This window comes from Ictidomys tridecemlineatus, chromosome 7, assembly GCF_052094955.1.
Source record: "Ictidomys tridecemlineatus isolate mIctTri1 chromosome 7, mIctTri1.hap1, whole genome shotgun sequence".
Classification (NCBI taxonomy): Eukaryota; Metazoa; Chordata; class Mammalia; order Rodentia; family Sciuridae; genus Ictidomys; species Ictidomys tridecemlineatus.
Window position 1 is genome coordinate 192,524,988 of NC_135483.1, and position 14,547 is coordinate 192,539,534.

Consider the following 14,547-nt stretch of genomic DNA (forward strand, 5'->3'; position numbering starts at 1 on the left):
GAGGAGCTGTTTTTTTCACCATGATTATGGAAGAACTGGGTAAGAAAAAAGACAGGCCTCAAAGTGAGAGGAAATTGAAGCAGCAATATCTAGAGGGGAGCAGATGCCAAGGGCTGAACATTCTGACAGCTCTGAGTCGTGGCTGCAGGGATTCCTGGAGTCCAGCCATATACAAACCTATGCAGAATTCAGGCAATAGCCTCCCTTTCCCTTAAGGCAGTGCGTACCACTTGTCACCTGAAGCCGTCTAACATGCCACACCATCCCAACCTTACAAAGGCAGCCTGACACCCAGTCATGGCATGGGTAAACGGGTGATTTCTGGCAGCAGGTACTTTAACTACATCCCAGCTGTGTCCTCACCAACTTTGTGGCGTCAAATGTCACTTGACCTCTGTACCTGTTTCCTCATCTGAAAAAAGAAAAGGTTAATAGCACCTAGATCACAGTGTTGTGAGAATTAAATAAATTGATCCATGAGAACAAAGTACCTGGCATGGAAAAAAATTACTCAATAAATGTTAACTATTCATAGTGGCAAAGGCACTTGCCTGTGAAAAATGTTATCATTTCCTCAAAGATTAAAGAAACAAACTAAAGGAGACAGCTCCACACACAGTGTGTAGGATGTTCCCATGTGGACCCCTCAGGCCCAGTGTTCCAGATACTGGGCTGCCAATACACCGAGGAAATAACAGCCTAGTGCTTCAGCTCTCCCAAGGCAGCTGCATTTTTCTGCAATGCTTGGAATATAAAAATAATACCACCATGTCAACCACTCATTTTCAAAATATGAAATCTGGAGGTCAAAATGTAAACAGCGTGGATAAAATGAACTGCATTGGTTTAATCTATGTGCACAAAAGTGTTGTTGTTGTTGTTGTGTGGTGATGGGGATCAAATCAAGGGCTATGTAAGGTAAGTGCCATACCATCGAGCTACACCCAAGCCAGCACAGAGATTTTTTATAATGAAAATTTCCTGCAATATGCATGTATATGAAAAGCAGTAACACTAAACAAAGAAAAAACAAGGGGTAAAAAAGTAAAATGACATATGCCTATAAGGGAGCATCCTTACTGTCATATAAAATACCACAGTTGGAGGGCTGGGATAGCTGGGGATAGCTCAGGTAGAGTGCTCTCCTCACATGCACAAAGCCCAGGGTTCAATCCCTAACATTATAAAAAAAAAAAAAATTCCACAATTGGAGAGATCATCCATGTGTCTAAAAACCTGTGTAGGTTGCTTTCTTGACTATCCTTCAGTTTACTCTAGTAGCTACTGGGTTTACACAGTAGACAGCTAACAGTTAACAGGCTAATTTAGTTTATTTTCACTTTTAGTGATATGAGCTTGGGAAGACCTAAAGAGGAGTGGAAATAAAGATTACAGAGAATTACAAAAACAGGAAATGATATTTTAAAAACATAAGAGCAAGCAAAAAAAAAAAAAAGAGGAACACAAAGAGAACTGAAGTGCCGTGGTACCTTTTGCCTTCTGGCCAGCCTTTGTGCTCTATGTTTCTCACCTCCATAAATAACACCTTAAGATCTCCTTCCTCCAGAGGGAGCTCCTGAGGCCAGGGTCCAAGCCTGGGGTGTTTTTGCCTCAAGATGTCCAGTCCTATGAGGATCCCTACTGGGATTGGACTGGTTTTTACTTGCTAATGGAAAGACAAAAGAAAATAGGGAAGACCAAAGGGCAAGGAAAGAGTAAACAGGACAGTCCTCTAAAGATTGGACCTGGGAGTCCTCCAAACTGGAGCATAGCTAGAAGGTCTCACAGATGAGATGTAGGGTATTGATGTGTAAGGCAAGAATCTACTGGAAGGTTTCAGCAGTGAAAATGCCATTATGATGCTGGGAGTGGTGGCACACACCTGTAATCCAGTGGCTCAGGAGGCTGAGGCAGGAGGATCATGAGTTCAAAGCCAGCCTCAGCAACTTAGCAAGGGCCCAACAACTCAGCGAGGGCCCAGCAACTCAGCAAGAGCCTGTCTCTAAATATAAACATAATAAAGGGCTGGGGATTGTCTCAGTGGTTAAGCACCCCTAGGTTTACTCTTCAGTAGCAACAAAAAAAAAAGAAAGAAAGAAAGAAAGAAAGAAAGAAAGAAAGAAAGAAAGAAAGAAAGAAAACGCCATTATGCTAATGCTGGGGGAGCTTTGTTTCAGTGAAACTAGACTTTTTTTGTAAAGAAAATTCTTCAATAAGTGATGCCTCTTCCGCTCCTCCTGTAAGCAAATTTGTGCTAAATAACATTTTGTGGGCTGGGGTTGTAGCTCAGTGGTAGAGCACTTGCCTAGCATGTGTGAGGCACCAGGTTTGATCCTCAGCACCACATAAAAATAAATAAAAATAAAGTCATTGTGTCCATCTACAACTAAGAAAAATTTTTTAAAAATAACATTTTGTTGCAAGAATCTTGGGATATTTCACATTTATGTTATATACATTATAGGCAGTCATAATCTATTTCACAGAGGCTGCTTCCCAGTAAAGCATGCTAAATCCTGTAGACACTTACTAACCAGACCACATAAAAGTTCTTGAGATACATTATCTGTCACCAGAATATTCAGACAACCGTATTGCTTTGTCTTCCCATTACTCATTCCCAGTAGAGCCATTCCCTTGGGGTCTGTGGACACACTGAGTCCTTCTCATCACCACCTTCACTCTTCACCAGAATGCTCTCACTCCAGGCTCACTCAGGAATGACTTGGTATTATTTGAAATTATTCTGTTTGGGGCTGGTGGATGTAGTTCAGTGGTAGCACTTGCTTATCATGACTGAGACCCTGGGTTTTAGCCCCAGCAAAACACACACACACACACACACACACACACACACAATTCTGTTTTATGGATTGTAGCTGAACCAAACCACAATGTTGACTGGAACAGAGACTGGATGATGGAGTACTTCAGGTCAGAGATGCCAGAATCAAAATGCCTGCATGTGAATCCAGGTCACACCACTTACTAGTCAAGAACCCTCAGGCAAATTACTTAAACCCTCTGTGTCTCAGATTTTTCATCTGTATGTGAGGAGGAAGATGCCAACAGTGGCTTACAATAACTTTATTTAGTACTTACTGGGTTATTGTGAGGAGTAAATGAGTTATAAAACATGAAATAGAAGAATATATGGCTCATAGTACTGCAGAGCCCTTCCTGCTTATTAGTTATCTCACACAGAGCCCAGCACCTTGCCAAGTAAATGATTTTATCAATATATATATATATATATATGTTCATTACTAGAACTTTTTCTTAAATACCTAATAATATTATAATGTCCACCAATTAGAAAATGTATATAACATACACATACAAGCTGGGCACAGTGGCACATGCCTGTAATGCCAGCAGCTCTGGAGGCTGAGGCAGAGGATCAAGTTCAAAGCCAGCCTTAGTGAAGTACTTAGCAACTCAGAGGAACCCTGTCTTTATAAAATATTAAAAAGGGCTGGGGATGTGGGTCAGTGGTTAAGGACCCTTGGGTTCAATCAAGTATCACATGATACAATAAATGTGATACTGTAAATATGCTAAATGCTATAAAGAGAGGTAAGAAGGTGTGGTGGCATATGTTTATAATACCAGCTATTTGAGAGGCTGAGGGAGGAGGATCTCAGATTCAAGGCCAATGTGGGCAACTTATTTAGACCCTATCTCAAAATAAAAAGGGCTGGGTATGTAGCTTGGGAGTCGAGTGCTTGCCTGGCATGCCCAAGGCTTTGGGTTCAATCCCTGAAGTAGCAAAAGAAGAAAGGAGAAGAAGAGGTATAAATGTGAGCTAACCTGGCTGAGAAGGTCTGTTATCTGCAGGCTGTGTGAAAGTAACTACTGAGGTGGGAACTCAGTCATAGGAATTAATTTAGAGAACACAGAAAGGAAGTGTGTGCCCAACGCACACTGTAAATCCAAAGGCCAGGCAGGGAGAGGCAGCACCCAAGTAGAAGGAAGGAAGAGGGCTCAGCATGCAGCAGCTGTGTGCTAGATAGAGCAGAAGAGAGCAGATCTAGCAGACTTAATATCCCACTTTAAAAATTATCCATTGGGGCTGGGGATGTGGCTCAGGGGCTGGGGATGTGGCTCAAGCGGTAGCGCGCTCGCCTGGCATGTGCGGCCCGGGTTCGATCCTCAGCACCACATACCAACAAAGATGTTGTGTCCACCGAGAACTAAAAAATAAATATTAAAAATTCTCTCTCTCTCTCTCTCTCTCTCTCTCTCTCTCTCTCTCTCTCCTCTTTCTCACTCTAAAAAATAAAAAATAAAAAAAAATAAAAATTATCCATTGGGTTAACAAATATTTATTGTTTATGAAGAGCTATGAACATTTTCACAAATCAAATTTATATTATATATTGCTGTATATTGCTTTTATTATGAACAATTTCTGACAACACACAGCAATTTAAACAATCTCTCAATATCCACTATTAATTAAAAAAAAAAAAAAAGGTCATCACAGCATTCTTTTTTTTTTTTGGTGGTGTTAATGGAACTCAGGGCTAAGCAAGTGTTCTACCATTGAGTCCCATCCCCAGCCCCATAATGAACATTTTTGTATATGGACATGTATCCAAATATTTCTTGGCATAACTTCCAAGGGAATTGCTATTTGAGCAAATTTGTTAATTTTTGTTGTTGTTGTTGTTGTTACTGAGGACTTAAGCTAGAGGCACTTTACCACTAAGCCACATCCTAAGCCATTTTTAAAATTGAGACAGGTTCTAAGTTGCCTAGGGCCTCACTAAATGCTGAAGCTAGCCTTGAACTTGAGATCCTTCCAAGCTGCTTGGATTATAGCGCCTGGCAAATTTATAAATGTTTTAATCATAAACATGTCAGGAAAAGTGACATGCTTCACTGTCAATTTTTTTTTTTTTTTTTTTGGTACCAGGGATTGAATCCAGAGGCTCTTAACCACTGATCCACATCCTCAGCCCTTATTTATTTATTTTTTGAAATAGGGTCTCACTAAGTTGATTAGAGCTTCACTAAGTTGCTGAGTCTGGCTTTGAACTTGCAATCTTCCTGCCTCAGCCTCCTGAGCCATTGGGAGTACAGGTGAGTGCCACTGTGCCTGACTTCACTGTTAAAATTTTATGCTATGTGACACTATGCTCTTTTGAGACTGGTGCCACTGTTTCGTTTGGGGGCATTCATAGTGACTTCCAAAACTTGCTTCTTCATTTTCTGCAGGGTAAGAGAAAGTAATTTCTTTTTCTGATTTCCAGGGGTCCTTCCAATGACTTCAGATCATGCCACAATGACTGCTGATGAAATGTCTTTAATGATATAGCTCAAGACAGCCTTCCTCATCTGCTACATGGGAGAGGGGAAGTTTTCTTATCTGTAAAGGATCTTCCTAAAGATTGGAGCCACACTGGAAGATAGTTTCTGACATTCCTTTTCTCTCCTCTGGCCTCCTACTTTGTCCAATTCCAATTTCATGCACTAAATTTACTAACCTATTGAAAGGCAGATGGAAGTTCAGGCAATCACATCATACTCAATTTTCATTTACTGAGTTTGCTGACCAATGTCATCTTCTCAAAAGCCTGTGCATTTTCCATCTCCCTCTTTCAACAAATACATGCATTATTAGATTACCTTCAAAGGAGTCCTTTACTATGAGGTTCTCATTCTACGATTTTAATGATTAACACAAACTCTGATACACTGTTCAAACCCTTTATCGGTTCCTGTTTGCATTCCACTTCTCTACTGCAAAATAAAGCCTGTTTTTAAGATCAGTGGGATGCCCTGTAATGCAGCCAAAGCTTCTAAGGATAGTCCTCAGAATGAACCTGATGTCTAAGCAAAGGTTGATCTAGCCAGGTGCGGTGGGCCCGCCTGTAATCCCAGCGGCATGGGAGGCAGAGGCAGGAGAATCGTGAGTTCAAAGCCAGCCTCAACAACTGCGAGACGCTAAGCAACTCAATGAGACCCTGTCTCTAAATAAAAATACAAAATAGGGCTGGGGATGTGGCTCAGTGGTCGAACGCCCGCGAGTTCAATCCCCAGTACTCCTCCCCCCCCCAAAAAAAAAGTAAAGGTAGGCTTGCCTCGTACCAGGCACAGTGCTAATTGAGTGAGATAGGTTTTCCCTTTTGTTTTTTTAGATTTTCCCTTGTAATGTGCACTAAAACTCTATGAGATCGTATCATTACGATCCCTGTTTAACCGAGGTTTAGGGAGGTTGTTATTCAGATCCTTCATGGGCAACGGCCCCTACTTCTGTTTGTAAGCTGAGAAAATAAAGAAAAAGGGGGCAGACCAAGTAGGAATATACTAAACACGTAAAAGTCATAAAGGAAACAACCAGCAGGCAGAAACGACCCCTTCGGCCTCCTTCCCGCCAGAGCTGAGTCTCCAGCGTGGCCAGGACGCCTCCCAGCGGCCATCTCTATGCCTCGACGCTTCCGGTTTCGGGCTGGCGTCACTAGCGAGCGCCCAGACGGCCCGGGCCGCGGGCCTGCGTGTGGCGTGTGACGCAGGGGAGGAGGCGGGTCTTCCGGCCCCACTAAACCATTTCCGGCGGGAACCGGAAGACCGTCCCAGATGGCCTCGGGGCGGCCTGTGCGTGGAGTTGATCTCTGGGGCTGCTAGCCTTCCGGCGCTCTCTGGTCGCCTTATGCTGCGGGCTGCGGCCGCCTGCCTCCGCTGGGATCGGCGGCGCTGAAGCGCCGGGGCAGCGTGCGACATGTCTTCGGGCCTCCGCGCTGCCGACTTTCCCCGCTGGAAGCGCCACATTGCGGAGGAGCTGAGGCGCCGGGACCGGCTGCAGAGGCAGTCGTTCGAGGAAATCATCCTGCAATGTGAGCAGTGCCGGCGCAGGCCGGGAGAGGGGCGGGCGGGCGAATCCGCCGGGGGCCCGCGAGAACCCAAGGCCGAGCCCCAGGCCGCCCGCGCGCATGGCTGCCACCCCGGGTGCCTCGCGCCTCGGACGCTGCCAGTCTCCCTGAAGCCTTTTTCTTCCTTCGTTTCACCCTTGGGGGTCGTTGTGGAGGGTCCCCTACCGAGTCTTGTGTGCACTGTGGGCAGGTGCCTTGAGTCTGCACACCGTCCTGGCGCACTTCGGCAGGTGGGCTCCAGAAGCATCGCGTCGGGCCATCTCGCTGATGAGGCAGGCATTGGTTGACATCAGGCGCCAACGAGAGGGGTCAGCATCGTTGCCTAGTGTCCTAGAGCGTGTGGCCATTGGCTTCTGAGGGTCCTTTGCCCTTATTCCAACTCGGTGTTCTTTCCTTAGTAGGGAGGAAGGTACCCTCTGCTGTTGATGCAAAACCACCAGCGGGAAAGTGGATTTCTTCACCACCACCTCTTGCCTTTTAAGGGTACAGAAGTGTTTCTCGCTCTCAGATACGTCCTAACGAATAGATCCTTGCCCACCTCCCCAAGTTACAACTTACTTGCACATTTGAGGGAAGCAGCCGCCACTCCTCTTGCCTGAGGATTGATGAGAGGATTCAAAGTACAAATAGTTGCCTGTTATTGAATTCTGATTGTGTTAAGTCAATGGTGTTCAAATGCAGCTGCATTAGAATCACCTGGGGATTTTTAAAAAGCATCCCCACTTGATAGATACAGCAAATCAGAGGGGCTGGGGCTAAAAAGCTCCATGGCAGAGCAAGTCCTGAGGCACTGGGTTCGATTTCTAGCACCTCATAAAAATAAACAAAGGCATGCTTCCCATCTACAACTACAAAAATAAAAATAGGGCTGGGGATGTGGCTCAAGCGGTAGCGCGCCTGCCTGGCATGCGTGCGGCCCGGGTTCGATCCTCAGCACCACAACAAAAATGTTGTGTCCGCCGAGAACTAAAAAAAAATAAATATTAAAAAATTCTCTCTCCTCGCTCTCCTCTCTCACTCTCTCTTTAAAAAACAATAAAATAAAATAAAATAAACAGTGCAGAGCCCAAGCCACACCCCAGATCAACTAAACCAGAGTAAAAGGAAGTAGAAAGAACACAGGTGTATCTGGAGGTTTTTTGATGGTATTGAGGACTGAACTCAGTGCTTCACCTATGCTAGGCAAGTGCCCTATTGCTATGCTAGAATATGTATTTTGAGATTGGGTCTTACTAAGTTGCTCAGGCTGTGTCCTTGAATTTGCAATTCTCCTGCCTTAGCCTCACCAGTTGCTGGGATTACAGGCCGCTACACTCAGCTGGTATTGGCATTTTAGGATGCTTCCCAAATTATTCTGGTATGCAGACAAGTTTGAGTACTGTGGTGAATAATTGGGATCTTTGAAATTTGGTGGAGCAAGTTTTACTCTTGCCATTTTTTACATCTGAGAAAATTAAGGCCAATAGTAAAACAATTATTTGGGGTTGCATAGCAGATTAATGGTGGGGATAGGTTCCACATTTAGGCTCATGATCCTTATCTTTTGCATTTGTTTTTCTTGCTGGAACTCCCAAGAAATGACCCTTTATTGCCTTCACTGCCTCTGTCCTCTTTAAAAAGGGGAGCCCTTTAGGAAAAGGGAGTGCTGTGCAACTGTCATGGTCAATTCTTTATACTCTTAGAGAACCTGGAAGACCAGAACTATTTCAGAAGCATAGGAAGAAGCTCCTCTTATTCAGTGTGATTCTCTCATAGGTTATGTAACTTCAGTTCTTAGGTCTTGGCTGAGTGCTCATTCTTTAAAAGGTAATACATTTAGTTGGGTCAGAATCCCCACTTGTCCCTTTACTTTTTCAATTAACTTTTCTGAATCTGATTTGCTGTAGCTATAAAGTGGGGATGAAGCTTGCTCTGCTGCTTCATAAAAGCAGTGCTGTGTTTAAGTGCTTTGAAAGCCATCTTTATAATAATTTATAAATGTAAGGTGCTCATAACCCCATAGACATCAATTAAATGTTTTTCTGCACTTCAAAAATGGATATGGTGGGCTGGAGTTTTGGCTCAGTTGTGGAGCGCTCGCCTAGCATGCATGAGGCACCGAGTTCAATTCTTAGCACCTCATATTAAATAAATAAAAGGTCCATCAATAACTTAAAAAAGAATTTAAAAAATTTTTTTAAAAATTCATGACAAGTCGAGGGGATGTAGAGCAGTCAGAACAAGAGATTAGAGATCGAAAGAGTGCTTTTTTTTTGCACTGGGGATTGAATTCAGGGGCACTCAACCCTGAGCCACATCCCAGCCCTATTTTGTATTTTGTTTTTTTAATATTTAGTTTTTAGTTTTAGGTGGACACGATATCTTTATGTGGTGTTGAGGATCGAACCCAGAGCCCCGCACATGCCAGGCAAGCGCGCTACTTCTTGAGCCACATCCCCAGCCCTATTTTGTATTTTCTTAAGAGACAGGGTCTCACTGAGTTGCTTAGCTCCTCACTTTTGCTGAGGCTGGATTTGAACTCACTATCCTCCTGAGAGCATCTTGAGCAGCTGGGATTACAGGTGTGCGCCACTAAACTGATGGGTAGTGCCTGCTTGCAGGGCTTAGAGAAGAGATGGGGATGAGAAATTAGGAGGCACGAGAGTGAGACACTTGACTATTCAGACATTCTGTTTAAGCTGGAGGGTTGACATTTGGGGAGAACAGTTCCAGATGGATTGTACAAAACCAGTATTCCTCAAATCCCAGCCTTCCCAAGCCAATTAAGTTTTCACCTTCCATCAGCCTGGAGTTCCCTGTTTAATCCTTGCCAGAACTTGAAGAGAAAGATGAAGAAGCCCTTTTGAATATCTTGTGTCTTGGTGATCTCCAAGGGTGGAATTGCTTTCCTTCCTGTTCAGCTGCACTGATCTGTTCAACCAGCATAAGGGAAGAAAGTGTTTTGTTTCTGCCCAGGAGTTCTATTTTCAGATATCAAGGAGAAACTAGAGTCAAGATAGAGAAGCTCTTTTAACAGGAAGGGTTGCTAATATAAGTCTTATCAAAATTTTGTTTTGGAGCAGTTTTTATCTCAAGACTTACAGGGTTTGTAATCACCTCCTTCAAATGTAGCTGTTCTGTAAGGTTTCCATGGTCAGTTTCTTGTTCTGCTTCATGCTCACCAGATGGTACCCCAGAGGGTAGCACTTCGACACGCTGAGCTGAAGAAACAGTTTCAGAATCCAGGTCTCCCTAATCTTCCCTGGTTTCTCCCCCAAGCACAGGGAGGGGCTCTCTTATCAAACTGAGAAAACTTTCCAAAAGAAATTGGATTGTTTTAAACTTCCTCCCTAGCAATTTCATCAAAATAACTAGGAAAGATTAAGCACACCCAGACAGGCTTTTATCTCCAGATTACCTGGGAGACATCTGTAAAATAAGACACTCTTGCCTTTCTCCATTTCCCTCTCCCCTGTGAAGAAGGGTATTAAGCTTCTACCATATGCTCCTTCTATTATGTGTTTCATATAACCCCATATTAATAAATTTAATGAACTTCTATTTGTTAATCTCATTTTTTATAACAGGGATTATTTGCCATGACCCTCCAATGAGGATAGTGTCCCCCTCATTCTGTTAGTGTAACAACCTGCTTTTACAAACTCTCATTATTGTCAGTAAGAAAAATCTATAAATTTCTCGTCTTACTCTTTCATATGTTGGCTTCAACCTTTATTTTCAGCTACTTAACAGAAAATTATGCTGTTCCTTCTTCCTGAACCATCTTCTTCTTTTGAGACCTAACTCATGTCACCACCCGTGAAACCATCCATGAAAACAAGTCATTATTCTCTGGACCTTTTTATAATTTACCACGTTAGATCTGGACTCCTTCCTGTTAAGGACTCTCATTTGTGTTTGTACTCATAGTGCATAGTGTCCTGATCTAAACGGTAGTCATATTTGCCAAATTCAAGTGCTTCTGTATTACTTAAAGGTGCATAGCGTTTTGTTTTGTTTTTGTACCTAGGATTGAACCCAGAGCACTTAAACCACTGAGCCACATCCTCAGTCCTTTTTTATTTTTTATTTTGTTTGAGTCAGTGCCTCGTTAAGTTGCTGACGCTGGCTTTGAACTCTCAATCCTCTCAAGTTGCTGGGGTCACAGGTGTGCATCACTAAGCCCAACTGGTACATAGCATTTCACTTTGCCATTGGTGTTTTAATTCCCAAGGTAAAAACAGTTAATTTTGGAAGTAGAAGAACATTTTGACTCCCTCAGAGGGGTGACATTCCTGCAGGTGTTACTGTAGCTGGGCTGCCCAAGTTAGGTCAAGAAGTATCTAGGAATGTATGTTCCTAGATTTTATACGATTGTTACAGTATGCAATAATGAGGACCTCACACTTTGATACCTAATAATGATGCCAAAGCAGGCCTGTCTTTTCTTTTTTTTTTTTTTTTTTTTTGTCCCAAGTTTTGTAAGATATAAAGTATAAATACAGTATAATAACTTAATTTCTGAACTATTTCTTGTGTATATAGATAACAAGTTGCTGGAAAAGTCGGATCTTCATTCAGTGTTGGCCCAGAAACTACAAGCTGAAAAGCATGATATACCAAACAGGCATGAAATAAGGTATTTTGAAACTAATCTTTATTATTTATGTCATTGTCTTTAGCATTTGTCTCAGTTCAGTTGTCACTTTTCTAAAAGCAAACCAAGTACTGTTTTCTTCTATGCTCCATTCCAGTTTTTGTCATCTCCTTTCAAATAAGAACTGCTAAAACCAAATAACTGAAAGCATTGTTTAAAAGATCCGTACATACCTAGAAGACTTACCAGAACAATGCTCTCAGCTTGAGGAATTTCTCAAGCAGTTCACGTGGTAACCCTAGGTCAGGTTATCTCCTAACCCAGGAATACTTAGAGACAAGTAAATATTCCTGAATAGATTTACAGAACTTTTGTTAAAACAGAATTGACTGGCAAATAAGCACAAATTGCCTTTTATACAGTAAGGTCTGTTTGATTCTTATTTAATGTTTTCAACCTTAGCTTGTGAAATCAAATTAGCAGGTTGCAACAAGCTTTTGTTTCTTCATTGTATTTTAAGAGAAAGTGTTTGCCCTGCTGTGTTACATACACATGTTTATATAGGGTGTTTGAAATATTTACTCATGTATGTATTACTGTATGTATACATTACTTAGGGTCATGTTCATAAAATCAAAGTCATGCTTCATCAAAGCAGCTTAAATGGGCTTATTCAAGAGTCTTACTGGCCTCTTTCCATGATGTTTGCACATTTGTTGGTCTGGAAACAGTGCCCATTATATTTATCTATTGCTTTATTCTTTTTGCACATCGATTAACACTTGGCAATTGTGGAAACAAAGCTAGAAATTTAAGGGTTTGTTGTTGTTTTAAGTGGTGGGTATGGCCTCATTGGGAATCTTCTGAGTAGTTGCCTGCCATCTGTGTCTCCTAATCTGGCAAGATGGTCTCCTGGGAGGCGAGAGTGGGAAAGATCCCAAAGCACAGATAGTTTCCCCTGTCTGGGTTCCGTTTTTTGCTTAATAACAGTTCAGGAGATCCTGTTACTTTCACTCCTGGGGTTTCTTTCATAGTACTTAAGATATTAGTTACGATGTAAATAAATATCTAACAATTCTTTTGGCTAAATTTCACTGGGATAGTCAATTTATTGAAAGTCTTTTCCCACAAACATTATCTGTAATTTGTCTTATTCTCCTGATTATCTTGTTTCTATTAATGTGTCCTTGTTTCCCATGAGTCATCTATGGTTCCTTTCTCCCTCAATATCTTTCCCCTCCATGTATCCACTTAGTGCCCCAGGTTCTTTGCCCCACAGTCTCTCAATCTATCCCTTAGTTTACATTTATTTTGCCATTAGCCCCTTTCTCTCATACCTGGACTTTGAAGAGTCTGCTTACTTCAGGCTTTTGTGACTGCAGTATGAACCGGGCACAAAGGGGTGTTTGCTAGTGTTAAAGATATTCAGAGGAGATAAGTGCCTAGTTGATTTCCTTCCCTATGCCTCCTCTCTCTCTCCTTGGGTCCTGCTCATTTCATTGTAATTAACCAGGAATTTCTATACCTGTACATCAGTTATTAGATTTTCCTTGTGTTTTCATCACTTTGCCTAGAGGCAAAATTCTGACTCTTCAGCCTGAGAATAGTTTTCTAAGTATGGTCCCGAATGAGTATCATCATCTGGGAAGTTGTTAAGAAGTAGGGGGGGGTTCCTTTGTTTTTTGGGGGCACTGGGGATTGAACCCAGGGGTGCTTTACCTCTGAGCTACATCCCTAGCCCCTTTTATTTTTTGAGACAGGATCTTGCTAACTTGCTGAGGCGGTCCTCAAACTTGCGATCTTCCTCCTGCCTCAGCCTCCAGAGTTGCTGAGATTACAGGCAGATGCTGCGGTGCCTGGCTAGAAACAGATTCTATGTCCCAAGTTTTTAACTCTGAATATTTCAAGAAAACTGACACGGGAGCATTAAAATAGGTTGAAAATCATAATCTAGACTTCACATATAGTATTATATTCATGTCAATGGTGTTATAATTACTTTTGGGGGGGGTGTGTGTGCTGAGGATTGAACCCAGGGCCTTGTGCATGTGAGGCAAGCACTCTACCAACTGAGCTATATCCCCAGCCCTTACATTGTTATTTTTAAATTATATGATTACATGTTGCATGTTGTATTTAAGTTTTACAGGTGTTCCACATCTGGGATGATGGTACCAAAATTGGTTAAAAAAAAAACAAAAAAAACCCTGTAGGTGATTCTGATAACCTCTAAAGTCTGAGTGCCACTGCTTTCCTAGCCACTCTGAGGCCCTGTGAATGAGCAGATTCCCAGCACCTTTGACCTTTGAGCTTTTTTTTTTTCTTTTTAGTGAGTAAAATAGGAAGTCTTTGACCCAAAACTTGTTTTTTTAATTTTTTAATTTTCATTTTACAAATCTTTTTTTCTAGAATGCTAGTTCCTGGGGAGGAGGGGCCACATGTATTGCTTCACATAGTCCATATTGCTTTGCATTTAAATGAAAGGATTTAGTACAATACCTTCTAATTGGTCTTCCTAATTTTAGATGGTTTCATGTAAGGCATGTTCCAGTGTCTAATCTCATGGTACTTCATGGGCTAATGTAGTAAAGTGCCAGGTCGCCTCAAAGGTGAGTCGTCTTGCTTAGATATGCAGCAGGTATTCATGTGGAGTTGGAGGGTGAAGTTAGGAGGATTATTATTATACTGCCTCCATCCCTCTTTTTTTTTATTATTTTTACTTTTATTTTTTAGTTGTTGATAGACCTTTATTTTATTTATTTATATGTGTTGCTAAGAATTGAACCCACTGCCGTACACATGCCAGGCAAGGGCACTACCTCTGAGCCCCAACCCCTCCTTCCCTCCTTTTTATTATGTTACAGGTCATATGTAATGGGCTGCTCTCCCCTCTCCTTTCAGAATGGGTATCTTGGCCGGCCTTCTATGAGCTTTCGTTGAGCATTAGATTTACCTGCTTACTCAGTATGGTCTGGTAATGCTCCTCTGTAGTTTCAGCCCAGACCCTCCTCCTGAGCTTAATTTCAAAATTCTAGTTTTTGTTAAACCAAAACTCTTGAGGCTAGGGAATTCCTGAAATAAAAAGACTTCAGTTTT

The 14,547-nt window shown here is 42.2% G+C and overlaps 1 protein-coding gene across 6 annotated transcripts in view; it reads left to right on the forward strand.

Moving 5' to 3' along the window:
• The first annotated feature begins 6,548 nt into the window (after positions 1 to 6,548).
• Positions 6,549 to 14,547, forward strand: part of Atg16l1 (autophagy related 16 like 1) — a 36,815-nt gene continuing 28,816 nt past the window's right edge. For 5 of the 6 annotated variants that reach the window (XM_005326414.5, XM_005326415.5, XM_078018260.1 and 2 more), the window contains exons 1-2: positions 6,550 to 6,839; positions 11,400 to 11,493. In XM_005326414.5, coding sequence (XP_005326471.1) covers positions 6,725 to 6,839; positions 11,400 to 11,493 — 209 coding nt within the window. In that variant the 5' untranslated portion in view covers positions 6,550 to 6,724. Of the gene's footprint in view, positions 6,840 to 11,399; positions 11,494 to 14,547 lie in introns of all 6 variants that reach the window. The other variant, XM_078018259.1, reaches the window with a different exon arrangement.